Source organism: Hylobates moloch, unplaced genomic scaffold (genome assembly GCF_009828535.3).
Source record: "Hylobates moloch isolate HMO894 unplaced genomic scaffold, HMol_V3 SCAFFOLD_11, whole genome shotgun sequence".
Lineage (NCBI taxonomy): Eukaryota > Metazoa > Chordata > Mammalia > Primates > Hylobatidae > Hylobates > Hylobates moloch.
Window position 1 is genome coordinate 49280521 of NW_026652286.1, and position 16004 is coordinate 49296524.

General features: G+C 40.5%; 1 protein-coding gene across 1 annotated transcript in view; it reads right to left on the reverse strand.

The window, feature by feature from the left end:
• Positions 1 to 16004, reverse strand: part of GDPD4 (glycerophosphodiester phosphodiesterase domain containing 4) — a 67514-nt gene that overhangs the window by 11883 nt on the left and 39627 nt on the right. The window contains 4 exon segments of the mRNA XM_058446843.1: positions 195 to 277; positions 4118 to 4265; positions 12261 to 12415; positions 15511 to 15732. Of these exon segments, the coding sequence (XP_058302826.1) occupies positions 195 to 277; positions 4118 to 4265; positions 12261 to 12415; positions 15511 to 15732 (608 nt within the window).

Here is a 16004-nt window from a genome sequence, read left to right on the forward strand (position 1 = left end):
GAAAATATCGTCTTATTTTGGGGAGGTCAAAGGGGTGTGAGGAACTGCAGACTGCATGAGAAGAGAGGTTCAGATTATAAACGCCATCTTGCCATGTGGGATTACGGGAAGAGCATAACTCTTATTTTTCTCAATTTCCTATAATAATCCATTTATTTTGGAAAAAATTCATTTAAAATTACGTATATACTTACCAGTGAAAACAAAATATGACAACAATAAAAAGCACAGAAATGATATCTGCAAGGAGCCACATGAACATATAGAACTTTGGTGTCTGAAAAACACAAACCACAGTGAAAGAACTTTATAGTTAGAAAGGATTTTGGATCATATGGTCTAAGTCCCTTGCTCTGCTGCCAGGGCTGGAGGAGGAGAGGAAGAGGGGATAGACAGGCCAAGGAATCTTGATTGATGTGGCATTCTCAAACACAGAGAGTCCCTGCAAGTGTCCTAACAGTCACCCTTATGCATGCAGGGGGCTCTGGAGAGAACAGAACACTTCACACCTTTCATCTCACCTTTCATCTCCCAAGTCAGAGGGCAGAGAGGGTCCCAGAGAAGTCACACAAGTCTATTCTGGACCTAAGACCACAGTCCAGGTTCTTGACTTCTACTGCTGTTTTCAAGGCATGGCTTCTCAAACCTGGCTGCGCAGCCAAGTCTTTCAGGGCAGCTTTTAGTAATACAGGTTTCTGGGTCTCACGAGACACCTAAGGAATGAGAATCTCTGCATTTTTAACACATTCCCAGGTGATGCTGAAGCCATGTGTCTGTAAGCCAGCATTTGGGAACCATTGTTCTAAAGTATCACACTTCAATTAAGAATGCCGAAGTACAATTACCCCTTACCTACATGCTCCTCTTCTATGCTCCTTGCCCAAGTCACCTATTTCCCAGAGCTCTGTCTTCTGGGTCCTCTCATTGATTTTGATGCTCCCTTTCCACCTCCACTGCGCCCTCTCCAATTCCACTTGATGCTAATAGGGCTGGCACATTTTATCCTTTCTCAGGCCACTCTCCACCCCATCCCGAGGTCTTTCCTTGAGCTGAATAATTAATAACACTAATGATCATAATTAACAATGAGCAATTAACAGGAGCCAGGCAGGTGTTCTAAGCACTTCAGGGGTATTTTCACATTTAAGCCTCATAATAGCCCTACTGGTAGAAAATCTTAACCAACTTCCACTGAACTGAGGCTCTTAATCCCCTCTGGGAAAAGTATTGACTGAGGGCTGCTGTAGTTGGCTGATTGCTCCAAGAGGCCTACCAGATGAGCAGAATGTTCACAAAGAATCAGTTTGTTTCTCAAATGGCTTAAGTCAACTGTACTTGTTATTGTAATAGTGCAATGTAATTAGATGCTGCTTAAATTTGTGAGATTTGAGTGAAAAAAGTATGTCATTTTCAAAGAAACTAAGTCAAATGCTTTGAAAAACTCAATCAGGACAAAATAGATCATTAAAGAATAAACAGCAATTAGATTAGGTGTAGGTGAAACACTACAAGGGTTTGAGGGATTATAAAAATCTAGGTAGATTCCTCATTCAGATTGATTGTCCTAATGACTTTAAGTTCTTGTTCTGCGTAAAACAAACAATTAGAAATCCTAGCTAGTTCATCTGGATGTTTAAATGAGAGAACATAGAACTCAATCAGCAGAAATATCCTCAAAGAAATGACTGTCAAAAGGTGAATGAATATTTTAAAATAAAATTTGTGAAGTATGTATGTGGCATACTGTTTATAAAAATGACCATAAAATTCCTTCCAAACCTATATGCAGGCCCCTATACAACGTGACTTAGCTGTGCCTCCCTATCAAGAGGTGAAGTCTGTTTCTCTCCCACCCTGAATCTGAACTTGGCCATGTGATTTTCCTTGGCCAATGGAGCATCAGCAAACATAACACTGGGAGAACTTTGAAAAGTCCATGTGCTTTGGGGCTTGCTCTCTCTTGCTGTTGGGAACCCATCTCCACTAGGTGAACACATTCCAGTTAGCCGCCTCGAGGATGAGTGACGACACAAAGAGAAACTTAGTCATTCCAGGTGCCTCTAGACAAATGAACAAGGCATCCTAGACTATCCAGCCCAGCTCACCTGGCTGAAACCACAGACACCACCTAGCCATCAGCCAGAATTGAGACATGATAAATATTTGTTTAAGACACTAAGTTAGGTAGTTTTTATTAAGCCATCAGCCATCAGCCAGAATTGAGATGATAAATATTTAAGACAGTAAGTTTTAGGTAGTTTTTATTAAGCATTAAAAGCTAACTGATAAAGTGTATATCATTTTTAAATGATTCCTCAATTTAACTTTCTCAATTACGAGACCAATGACCAGACCAGATTATGTTGGACACAAGTGTGTGTTTCTACTGCACTATTATTATCCCCAATTTTCAAAAAGAAGAAACAAAAAAGCCAAAAACCACAAACAGGTTAACTAATATTTCCACATTTACACAGTAAGTAATGGAGCCAAGATCTGAATCTAAATCTCAATCAGTCTAACTCTGGAGTGTAGGCTGCCTGTTAAGTCCTCTGGGACACCAGCCCCACCTCCCTGAATAAAATGACACATGGCATAGGCTGGGAACCATGCACTGGGTCCTTTAAAAATGCCTAGACTAGGTGTGGAAGGAAGATTGGTTTTTTTACATATATCCTTTTAAACTTTTTGAATTTTGAATCACATGGATTTTTTTAAATATTAAAATGAAAAAAATGCATTCAGAAATAGCATCATTTAAGTAAACGTGTACCTCCCAAAGGGACAACTTTGAAACATTACTGATTCAGGGGATAGGATTATGGAGGGGTGTGCTGCTTTCCAAATTATGCATTTTTGTAATGAATGGATTTTAAAATGTTAGAAAAACACATAGTATATACATGAAGGGGAGTTATATGGGGACAGGTGGATGGAAAGGCTCCACCTGTGCTGAGTGACCTGCCAATCAAAGCTCCCTTCAGGGTCATCTCCAGAAAGCTGACCAAGCCACCATAGTAAGAAGTCAGCGATTTCTCCTTTCTACCAGAGGGCCTGGATGCAGTTACTGGCCCTGTAAGACTGTGCCTTCACCCTGGATCCCTTTTCCCCTGGTCCTGACCCTGAACAGGTCAGAAGCTCAGGCCAGATGGTGGAGATCTGGAGGAGGTGACTTGAGGCCCCTTCCCTCTTAGGCTTCTCTGACAAAGGCTTTAACTTTCAAGGCCATTTGGAGTTTATTACTTGGGATTGGACTCTAATTCTGAAGTGAGGCTTTTTGATGACTAGAAGTGAACTTTTAAAAGTTATCTAAGAGTGACTGGAAAAGCTACAGGACCTAAGTGAGATTTCATTCAGGGGCAGAGAAAGGCCTACATCACAGACCACGTTTAAAGAATCAATGCAGCGAAATTAAACTGTTTTCTGTTGTATGCTATTGTGTCCCACCCAGTCAACCTACTCTCTATACAGATAAGAACAAGTTCTGTAGCAATAACTGGTTAGCTAGGGCTCCCTCCACAGACAGCGATAGGATTTGGCTGGGATTGTAAACCGGGTCTCCAGGTTCTAAAGCCTCTGGCAGTAAGCAACAGAAGGCCTAGAACAGGCAACTGGACACTGGCTACCCTCTTCAAAAGCAATTTGTTAGGGCACACAGTTTCCACTTTGGAGTCAAGTACGCTTGGTTTTCTCCCCACTCTCCATGCCATTGTCAATTGTTGCCATGCCTCTACAAAGGTGGGGCTACAGTAAGAAAACTCTGAAGTCAGACCTCATTCTGAATCCTGCCTCATGAGACCACATGCAAAGATATCTTTGTTCAGTTTCCTCATGAAGATGATAACAGTGGCTAATTCAAAGGGTTAAATGACATAACGCATGTAAAGCACATTGTAAGGATTCAATAAATGTCAATTAGTATAACAATACTAATTTTTGCCTTAAAATCCCAGAAGGATCTGTGTGAGAGAATGGAAAATACCACATCTCCAATATTCATAGAAGTCTGTGCTCTTAAGCGGCTGCCCAGGGGATGGCACAGTGGGCAACACAGGGCTGGGGGGACTGCACTGCTATCATACCAAGCCTGGAAGAACAATCTGGACAACCAGCTCACCATGAAGAAGTGAGGGTGATTAAGCTGACTCAGGAGCCCAATGTTGTCTGTGGTCACTGAGTTAATCCTGGAGCACCAGGCCGATGAGAAAAGCCAAGGCTCATTGACGGTGTATACGTTGACACGGATGTTAGCTGCTTTATAATCTCTGGAACAAAAAAAGAACCCACAGGGGATTTAGATCAAGTTTCATTCTCATCATCTAAAAGGAGAACAGCCACCATCTTTGTGAAAGGCTGTTGCCTAAATCACCAGAAGCAGCTGGTCCAGGGACAATTCATGATGCGATGTGACAGAATGGGCTCACGGTACAATAAGATAAAGGATTGGATTTAGCACCTCTGCTCCTGTAGCAACAGTGGTGTGCTGGTAAACCAAATGTCCTAAGGGGAATAATAAAAAGGAAGAAAGAAAACATATTAAAAAAAAAAAAGAAAGAATGGGGAAAAGGAAAAAGGAAAGCCCTATTGTAGCATATGCAAATTTCCATGGTATAAACACTCCTACCATAGCCAATTGTAAGCTACCATTGGTAGAACCAATTTACCAATTTGCAGAGTTTCTGAATATTTAATAACAAGCTGGTATGGAGCTGGCTCTGGCATGCTACTATGTAGCAGCACCTATATACTCGCTTCTGTCAGAGCACTTATCACCCCCTACTCGAATGATCTGCTCATTTATCAGTCTTCTTTACTTGACTCTAAGCAACCTAAAAGCAGAGACTATGTCTTATTTGTCTCTGGATACTCAATACCTAGCATAACACCAGGCTCCACAAATATTAATTGAAAAAAACAAATAAATGAGTACCAATCTGGTGAACTTATTAAATTTCAAATATAAAGAATTTTTGCAAGTAATGAAAATAGGGGGAAAACCTAATTTTTCCCATGGCACTATATGTCAGTGGATACTTGTGGACTGTTTATAGAGACAGGAAGAAAATAAGTGGAGGAACACCTAGTAATTCTAGCTAAGTTGTCATTTTCAGGGATTCAATTTCTCAGAAAACATACCACGTAAATGCCTTCAAAAATTTTTTTCAACTCTGAAATGGTATGGCATATTGGAAACTGCTCTGTACAAGCCTGGGTTTAAATCCCAGTTCTGTAATATACGAGCTTAGTAAATTCTTGGCCTCAGTATAGAAACTGTAAAATAATAATGCCTCAACAGAGGTGCTAGCAATTAGTTATCCAATATGTTACAATTGTCTCTGAACCAATCCCTGCAGATATAAATTTTAAAAATAAAATTAGGAAAAAATAGTAAAAAGTTACTTATTTTTACCTTTTGAAACCAAAACTCAAAAACCAATCACATTCCTTGTTTGTTTAAATTTTAAATTGAGGAGATACATGTGCAGGTTTAATACATGGATATATTGCATGATACTGAGGTTTGGATCTGCTACCCAAATAGTGAACATAGTACCCCATAGGTAGTTTTCCAACCCTTTCCCCTGTCTCTCCCTCCCCCATTTTGGACTCCCCATTGTCTGTCATTTCTATCTTTATGTCCATGTGTACCCAACGTTTAGCTCCCACTTATAAGTGAGAACATGTGGTATTTGATCTTCTGTCTCTGCACTAATTCACTTAGAATAATGGCCTCCAGCTTCATCCATGTGCTGCAAAGGACATGATTTCATTCTCTCTTACGGCTGCATAGTATTCCATGGTGTATATGTGCCACATTTTCTTTATCTAGTCCACCACTGATGGGCAGTTAGGTTCATTCCATGTCTCTGCTATTGTGAATAGTGCTGCAATAAACATACAAGTGCAGGTATCTTTTTAGTAGAACAATTTATTTTCCTTTGAGTAGATGCCCAGTAATGGGACTGCTGGGTCAAATGGTAGTTACATTTTTAGTTCTTTGAGAAATCTCTAAACTGCTTTCCCCAGGGGCTGAACTAATTTACATTCCCACCAACAGTGTCTAAGCATTTCCTTCTCTCTGCAACCTTGTCAATATCTGTTTGTTTGGTTTTTTTTGACTTTTTAGTAATAGCCATTCTGACTGGTGTGAGATGGTATCTCATCAGGGTTTTGATTTGTATTTCTCTGATGATTAGTGATGCTGAGCATGTTTTCACGTTTGTTAGTTGCTTGTATGTCTTCTTTTGAGAAGTGTCTGCTCATATCCTTTGCCCACTTTCTTAAGTGGAGTGACATATGTGTTCATGGATTGGAAATTCAATGTAGTAAAGATGTCAGTTCTCCCTCAAACTGATCTGTAAGTTTGATGCAGCACGGTTTTTTTGTACAATTAGCAAGTGGATTATAAGATTCATATGGAAAAGCACAGCCCTACAATAATTAAAACAATCTGAAAAAAAAAATAGTGTGAGAGAGAATCACTCTACCTGATGTTAAGACTTACTATATAGCTACAGTAAGCAAGCTAGTGTGGTATTAGAGGAGATATGGACACATAAATCAGTGGAACAGAACCGAAAACCATACAATAGATCCATACAAATGTGACAAATGATTTTTGACAAAGGTGCAAAAGCAATTCAATGGAAGAAAGATAGTCTTTTCAAAAAATAATGCTGGAGTAACTAGACAGCTACACTTCCTAGAAAAATCAGTAAAAAATAATCCAAAGATGTAAAAATTCAGCCGGAGCCAGACATGGCAGCTCATGCCTATAATCCCATGCTTTGGGAGGCCAAGGCAGGAGGATGGCTTGGGGCCAGGAGTTTGAGACCAGCCTGGCAACACAGTGAGACCCTGTCTGTACAAAAAAATTTAAAAAAATAGCCAGGTGTGGTGGCACATGCCTATAGTCCTAACTACTGTGGAGGCTGAGGCAGGAAGATGGCTTGAGCCTAGTAGTTCGAGACTACAGTAAACAATGATCACATCACTGCACTCCAGGCTGGGTGACAGAGTGAGACTTTGTCTCTATTAAAAAAAAAAAAATAGAAGAGATAGAATGAGATACTAAAAAATAATTAACTAAAAAATAAAAAGAGAGGAAAGGAGTGACCAAAAAACCCCACAAGGAATAGAAAGGACAAATAGAAAAAAAAAATAGCATGATGGTAATGTAAACCCAACTATATTAATATGTGAACTAAATTTTTTTTTTCAGGTTCACTATTGTTAACCTTTTTCCCTCCCTTTTTTTTTTCTTGTTATTATACTTTAAGTTCTAGGGTACATGTGCACAACGTGCAGGTTTGTTACATATGTATACATGTGCCATGCTGGTTTGCTGTACCCATCAACTCGTCATTTACATTAGGTATATCTCCTAATGCTATCCCTCCCCGCTCTCCCCACCCCACAATAGGCCCCGGTGTGTGATGTTCCCCATCCTGTGTCCAAGTGTTCTCATTGGTGAACTAAATATTAATGGACCAAACATTCCAATTAAAAGTCCGAGATTATCCAACTAGATATAAAAGAACTGACAAAATTTTGTTTATAAGAAATGCACTTTAAAGATGCCAAGTGGTTGAAAGCCAAAAGATAGAAAAATACATATTAAGCAAACACAAATTATAAGGTGGCCAGTGTGGCAATATTAATACAAGAAAAAGTAAACTTTAGATAAGATTAATTACCTTAAACAAGGGACATTTCATAATGAAGGGGCCAATTCACCAAGATCTAATAATCCTAAGTGAAAATGCACCCAATAAAAGAGTTTCAAAATACAAGAAGGAAAAAAACACACACAAACAAATCAACAATCACAATTACAGTTGGATATATTAACAGTTGGATATATATCGGTAACTAACAGATACATACAGTTGGGTATATGTTGGTAATTGACAGATGGCAGTATAGGGACCCATTCATTTTTCTTTGAGTGGGGAAGTTGCTCCCAGAAGAAAGAAGGAGTAAGTCTTGATCTTGAGAAGTCTGAGAAATCTCCTTCTCAACAGGATAACCTTATCTTTTGTAAACAGAATAATAATATTTACTAGGAAGAGTAGCCTTATATGTAATGTTCTTAAAAGGATGTTCCTGTTTAAGTATTTCTTTATTACATATTTTGTAAATAAACATGGAACAGATTTATGAGGCATGGGTCCCTGAAGAATGACACATAAACTAGATAACTCTCTGGGACTATCAAATAGAGATGTTTCATGACTCAACTGCTCCCCTTATGTGTAAGTTAACCCTGCACAGACTCACTTGGAGGCCTCATCTATTACTCTGGGCCACAGAGTACGTGTCCAATAAATAAAGATACCTGCACAGCCACGATCAATGTCTCTCCTTGCTTTGTTTGAGCCTCTTGATTGCCTGCTGTATCCTTGAAATTAATGATAAATCTCGGCAGTAGGTAGGTTATCTGATATGTGAATGTTTGATCTGCAATCTAATCCTTTGTATTAGCTCAACAGAAAAAGAAAAAATGAATATGAAATTTTCAAAAAGCCTATCAACCAACTTGAACTAATTGACATTTATAGAATACTACACCCAACAACTGAAGAGGGCACACAATCTTCAGGGGGACATGGGAAGCTCACCAAGATAAACCATATAGTGAGCCATAAAATAAGTTTAGAATTTAAGCCATAGAATTTAAAAGGTTTGAAATTATACAGGTTTGTTCTCTGGTCACAATAAGCTTAAATTAGAAATCAATAACTGAAGTAGCCAGAAAATCCTCAAATGTTTAAAAAGTTAGCAATACACTTCTAAATAATCCATGAGTCTAAAGAGAAATGAGAAAACTTTAAATATTTTAAGTTGGATAACAAAGAAACAATATATCAATATCATTTGTGGGAGAAAATTAAAGCAATGCTTACAGTAAATTTAGAGCTTTAAGGCTGGGCGCAATGGCTCATGCCAGAGGTTGCAGTGAGCCGAGATCACACCACTGCACTACAAACTGGGCAACTGAGTGAGACCCTGTCTCAAAAAATAAAAAAATAAATAAGTTTATAGCTTTAAATGTTTACATTAGAAAGAAGATCTAAAACAGGTCGCCTAATTTTCTACCCTAAAAAAGCCATCTATTAGCAAGCACAGCAAATTAAAACTGAAGTCAGTATGAAAATTATAAAGAGCAGAAATCAATGAAATAGGAAAGTAAAGGTGCAATAGGAAAAAGATAACAAAGTCAAAATTCAGTGTTTTGAAATGATTAAAATTCATAAACCCCTAGCCAGACTGATCAAGAAAAACAGAAAAAATAAAAACTTCCAGTATCAAAATGCATTAGAACTAAAGGTGGCAGCTGCACAACAATGTAAATGTATTAAGTGTCACTGAATTGTTCACTTTAAAATTTTATGTTAGGCTGGGCGTGGTGGCTCATGCCTGTAATCCCAGCACTTTGGGAGGCCGAGGTGGGTGGATCACCTGAGGTCAGGAGTTTGAGACCAGCCTGGCCAACATGATGAAACCCCGTCTCTACTAAAAATACAAAAATTAGCTAGGTGTGGTGGTGTGCGCCTGTAATCCCAGCTACTTGGGAGGCTGAGGCAGGAGAATCACTTGAACCTGGGAGGCAGAGGTTGCAGTGAACCAAGATCGCACCACTGCACTCCAGCCTGGGCAACAAGAGCGAAACTCTGTCTCAAAAAAAAAAAAAAAAAAAAAAAATGTGAATTTCACCTCAATACAATTTTTTATTTAAAATTTTTTTAAAACATTAAAAACAGACCAATAACAAGGAGTAATAAAAAGTAATACAAAGTCTACCAACAAAGAAAAGCCCAGGACATAATGGCTTCACTGCTGAATTCCACCAAACACTTAAAGAACAACTAATATCAATCTTTCTCAAACTCTTCCAAAAAAATAGTGGAGGGAATACTTCCAAACTCATTTTACTAGGCCAGTATTACATTGATACCAAAGCAAGATACGGACACTACAAGAAAAGAAAATTACAGGCCAATATCACCAATGAAATCCTGAGACATAAAAATCCCAACATAATACTAACAAACTGAATTCAATAGCACCACAAAAGAATCATTCACCATAATCAGGTGGGATTTCTCCCTGGGATACAAGGAGGGTTCATCATATGTAAATCAATAAATGTGACACACTGCATTAACAGAATGAAACACAAAAACCACATGATCATCTCAATAGATGTAGAAAAAGCATTTAACAAAATTCAACACCCTTTCATGATAAAAACTCTCAACAGATTATGTATAGAAGGAATATACCAAAATACAATAAAGGCCATTCAGGACATGGCCACAACTAAAATCATACTGAATGGTGAAAAGTTGAAAGCTTTTCCTCTAAGATCAGGAACAAGACAAGGATGCCAAATCTCACCACTTCTTTTTGACATAGTACTGTAAGTCTTAGCTAGAGCAATTAGGCAAGAGAAAGAAATAAAAGTCATCCAAATAAGAAAGAAGTCAGATTTTCTCTGCAGATGACATGACCTTTTATATAGAAAATCCTAAAGAATCCACAAAAAAACTACTAAAACTAATACATTCAGTTTATCGGTTGCAAAGTTGCAGATACAAAATCAACATACAAAAATCAGTAGCATTTCTTTCTATGTACTAACAACTACCTAACTGATGAAAATAAGAAAATAATCCCATTTACAATAGCAACAAAAATAGAATTCTTAGGAATAAAACTTTACCAAGGAGGTGAAAGACCTGTACACTAAAAACTATGAAACACTGATGAAAGGGGCCGGGTGTGGTGGCTCACACCTTATAATCCCAGCATTTTGGGAGGCTGAGGTGGGTGGATCACCTGAGGTCAGGAGTTTGAGACCGGCCTGGCTAACATGAGGAAACCTGGTCTCTACTAAAAATATAAAAAATTAGCAAGGTGCAGTGGTATGTGCCTGTAATCCCAGCTACTTGGGAGGTTGAAGCAGGAGAATCACTTGAACCCAGGAGGCAGAGGTTGCAATGAGTGGAGATTGTGCCACTGCTCTCCAGCCTGGATGACGGAGCAAGACCATCTCAGAAAAAAAAAATAATAATTGATGAAAGAATTAAAAAAAAACACACACACAAATAATTGAAAAGTTATGTGTTTATGGATTGAAAGACTTAATATTGTTACAATGTCAAAATTACCCAAAGCAATCTACAGATTCAACATAATCCCTCTCAAACTTCCAATGTAATTTTTCACAGAAATCGAAAAAAAAATCCTTCAATTTGTATGACCACTAATGATTTCCAAAAGCCAAGGCAATCTTGTGCAAAAAGAACAAGGCTGGACACATCACATTCCCTAATTTCAAAATATATTATAAAGGTGTGATAATCAAAACAGCATGGATATATTATCTATATCTATAGGTAGATTATAGATATAGATATTATCTATCTACAGATAGGTAGATAATAGATATCTAGATATTATCTATCTACAGATAGGTAGATAATAGATACCTAGATATTATCTATCTATAGATAGGTAGATAATAGATATCTATATATTTTCTCTAACCTGTTATCTATCTCCCTCCCTCTGTCCCTCCCCAAGGAAGACTTTGTCTCTAAAGCATTTAGAATCATATAAAAAATTAACCTTAAATCTAAGACAAAGGGGATATGGGTTAAATTAAGCATGTTTAATAATAGTTTGGAAAAGTTATCATTTTATTCCCAGGTGCTTTTAATTCTGAAAATTTGTCTCTAATTGTATATTTATAAATACAGTGGTTAATAATTTTAGTTTCTTCTCATGCTTAGCTATTTTTACATTTTTTAAATAATGGTTTTGTTATATTCTTAATTATCCCTTCCAGAAATATGGCTATCTGGATCACAAAGCCATTTACAAGGTACTGCCATCCATCTGGTAATGGTAAGAGGAAATAAACAACGTTTTGCGTTCTGACTTTGCAACATCCACCTTTTACATAAGAACAGAAATGCCAAGCATACAAAAAAGTGTACTGAATGGTGAAAGATTAGAGTACACAGGAGAGGCTAAAGTCTATGTTCCAGGAACATAGTCAACACTTGATAAATGTTTGTTGGCATAGGGAGGGAGGGAGGGAGGAAGGGATAGGAAAAAGAAAGGAGATTCAAAGAAGATAACCACACACAGAAATTCTAAGATGGAAAGGGGAAGTTAAGTAGTTTAATTAGAATGTGTATTTTGTGTAAGTAAGGCAATATGTGCCAAGAGAGGTGTGGTCAAACACTTACCTTAACCCATTAGGGAACAACTTCTTGTAGTCAACATTTATTATACTGATATTGTTTTTAGCAAGGGTTTCAACGGATACTAAATGGCCCACATGCTGAAAACCAGGAGCCACGGACCTGACATATTGCCTATCATGAGTTGGCAACCAAAAAATCTGTAAGGAGAAACAAGAAGTCCTTCAGTAAATAATCAGCTATACAGGTACGAACAGCCCCATACAGCCCCATAGAGAATGGAGGGAGCTCCATTCCAGCACAGGTAGTATTGTACAGAGAGTAGAGAGAGAGATTCTAGTCCTTGGTGAAACAGTCAACATGGGCTAGTATTTTCTTTGTTTTGTTTTGTTTTTTGAGATGGAGTCTCACTCTGTCGCCCAGGCTGGAGTGCAGTGGCGTGATCTCGGCTCACTGCAAGCTCCGCCACCCGGGTTCACGCCATTCTCCTGCCTCAGTCTCCCGAACAGCTGGGACTACAGGCGCCCACCACCACACCTGGCTAATGTTTTGTATTTTTAGTAGAGACGGTGTTTCACCATGTTAGCCAGGATGGTCTCGATCTCCTGACCTCATGATCTGCCCGCCTCAGCCTCCCAAAGTGCTGGGATTACAGGCGTGAGCCACCGCGCCCAGCCCTGGGCTACTATCTTCTAATGAACTCTTATAACGGGGCTTTCACTAGGGCCACTCTGGAGCTTAGTTTTCTCACGACCTCTCCATTTACCAGTTAACATCAAGTGTCAAGGGCCTACTGTGTACACAAAGACTCATACAAGCCAAGTAGATTAGATGATAGATGTGGGTGAATAGTGAGAATCAAAAACATCTTTCTGGTTAATGATGTTAAAAATCATCTTTGAGGCTGGGTGTGGTGGCTCATGCCTGTAATCTTAGCACTTTGGGAGGCCAAGAGCTCGAGACAGGCCTGGGCAACATAGGGAGGCCCTGCTTCTATTTTATTTTTAAAAAATCATCTTTGAGAGGAGTCGTTTCCTGCCAACAGGGATGCTATTATGACTCATCTATGAAATACTTCCATTTGTAAAAAGACATAATTGTTTCACTCACAGCACTCCCATATTCTGAGAATTTATGGGATTTGGAACAACTGAATGCCCAAATGCAGAGTTGCTTCTGAAAAACATTATGAGCAAATCTCTGCTCAATTAAGAACCAGCTCTCCTTTCTATATCATTCATCATGCCAAGTCTTCAAAGCCTTAATGTTACCCAGACTCTTTCTAATGGATCTATGTTGGTGTGGTGCAGGTCACATTAGATCGTTATTACACATATTCCTCTTTAACAGAGTGCTGACATTTCATTTGGTTTGGAATAGCAAACAGCCTCAATGGTTTTCCCCGCTGAGATAAATTTAACTGGGTCATTCCTAGATTACCACATGTAGCTGTATAAGTAACAATCTTCATTTCCATAGGAAGTAAAATTACTTAAGGATCCCAGGGTAGATGTACAAGGTAGGTCAAGTTCAACTGCTGTGCTCCTAGTGAGAGGCGCCAGCATGCTGGCAGCCCTCACAGCCCTCGCCCCCTCTGCCTGGGCTCCTACTTTGGCGGCACTTGAGGAGCCCTTCAGCCCACCGCTGCACTGTGGGAGCCCCTTTCTGGGCTGGCCAAGGCGGGAGCCGGCTCCCTCAGCTTGCAGGGAAGTGTGGAGGGAGAGGTGCGAGTGGGAACCGGGGCTGTGTGCAGCGCTTGAGGGCCAGCTGGAGTTCCGGATGGGTGTGGGCTTGGTGAGCCCCGCACTCGCAGCAGCCGGCTGGCCCTGCCGGCCCCGGGCAATGAGGGACTTAGCACCCGGGCCAGCGGCTTCGGAGGGTGTACTGGGTCCCCCAGCAGTGCCAGCCCACCGGTGCTGTGCTCGATTTCTCGCCAGGCCTCAGCTGCCTTCCCACAGGGCAGGCCTCGGAACTGCAGCCCGCCATGCCTGAGCCTTCCCCCACCTCCATGGGCTCCTGTGCAGCCTGAGCCTCCCCGACAAGCGCCACCCCCTGCTCCACGGCACCCAGTCCCATCGGCCACCCAAGGGCTGAGGAGTGCGAGTGCACGGCGCGGGACTGGCAGGCAGCTCCACCTGCAGCCCTGGTGCAGGATCCATTGGGTGAAGCCAGCTGGGCTCCTGAGTCTGGTGGAGATGTGGAGAACATTTATGTCTAGCTCAGGGATTGTAAATATACACCAGCACCCTGTGTCTAGCTCAGGGTCTGTGAATGCACCAATCGACACTCTGTATCTAGCTACTCTGGTGGGGCCTTGGAAAACCTTTATGTCTAGCTCAAGGATTGTAAATACACCATTCGGCACTCTGTATCTAGCTCAAGGTTTGTAAATACACCAATCAGCACCCTGTGTCTAGCTCGAGGTTTGTGAATACACCAACTGACACTGTATCTAGCTGCTCTGGTGGGGCCTTGGAGAACCTTTATGTCTAGCTCAAGGATTGTAAATCCACCAATCGGCATTCTGTATCTAGCTCGAGGTTTGTAAACACACCAATCAGCACCCTGTGTCTAGCTCGAGGTTTGTGAATGCACCAATCGACACTCTATCTAGCTGCTCTGGTGGGGCCTTGGAGAACCTTTGTGTCGATACTCTGTATCTAACTGATCTGATGGGGACCTGGAGAACCTTTATGTCTAGCTCAGGGATTGTAAATGCACCAATTAGCGCCCTGTCAAAACAGACCACTCAGCTCTACCAATCAGCAGGATGTGGGTGGGGCCAGATAAGAGAATAAAAGCAGGCTGCCCCAGCCAGCAGTGGCAACCCGCTCGGGTCCCCTTCCACACTGTGGAAGCTTTGTTCTTTCACTCTTTGCAGTAAATCTTGCTACTGCTCACTCTTTGGGTCCACACTGCTTTTATGAGCTGTAACACTCACCGCGAAGGTCTGCAGCTTCACTCCTGAAGCCAGCGAGACCACCAGCCCACTGGGAGGAACAAACAACTCCAGACGCGCCGCCTTAACAGAGTTGTAACACTCACCGCGAAGGTCTGCAGCTTCACTCCTGAGCCAGCGAGACCACCAACCCACCAGAAGGAAGAAACTCCGAACACATCCGAACATCAGAAGGAACGAACTCCAGACGCACCACCTTAAGAGCTGTAACACTCACCGCAAGGGTCCACAGCTTCATTCTTGAAGTCAGTGAGACCAAGAACCCACCAATTCCGGACACACTAGGACATGCTACCCACCTCCCAACCTGTGTCATAAATACTGAGACAGACATACCAGATGTTGCTCGATTTTAGAGGCAAAGATCACACTTACTACTTGGCGGACAAATGTGTGTCTGAGAGGATGTTTTGGTGGAGGGCCATGAAGATCAAATATCACAAATTTTCTTTCCTTCTCTGCAAGTGTCAATAAATCAGCTAGTGTTGGAATTGACTGATTTCTTGCTCTTTCTGTATCTGCCTCTGATAGAGGTTTCATATTGTAAAATGGCCTGAGCTAGAAATAAATACATCAAGAAATACATCAAAAGCACTTTCCAGTTCTCCTACTATGTAGCCACACATCCAGCTCTACCTCAGTTGCTCCACTATCATTCAATCCACCAGGCCCTCTGAAATACTAGTCCTAGATAACAGGTGACAAGGAGAGAAATAAAATGTAATCATCATCAATAATTACAGTGTTTGGAATGGTCTCTTCTATATCCTACAACCTGTTGTATTTGCACTGAAGGTAATGTTCTTATCCTGGCCTTCCTTTCCAGCCTT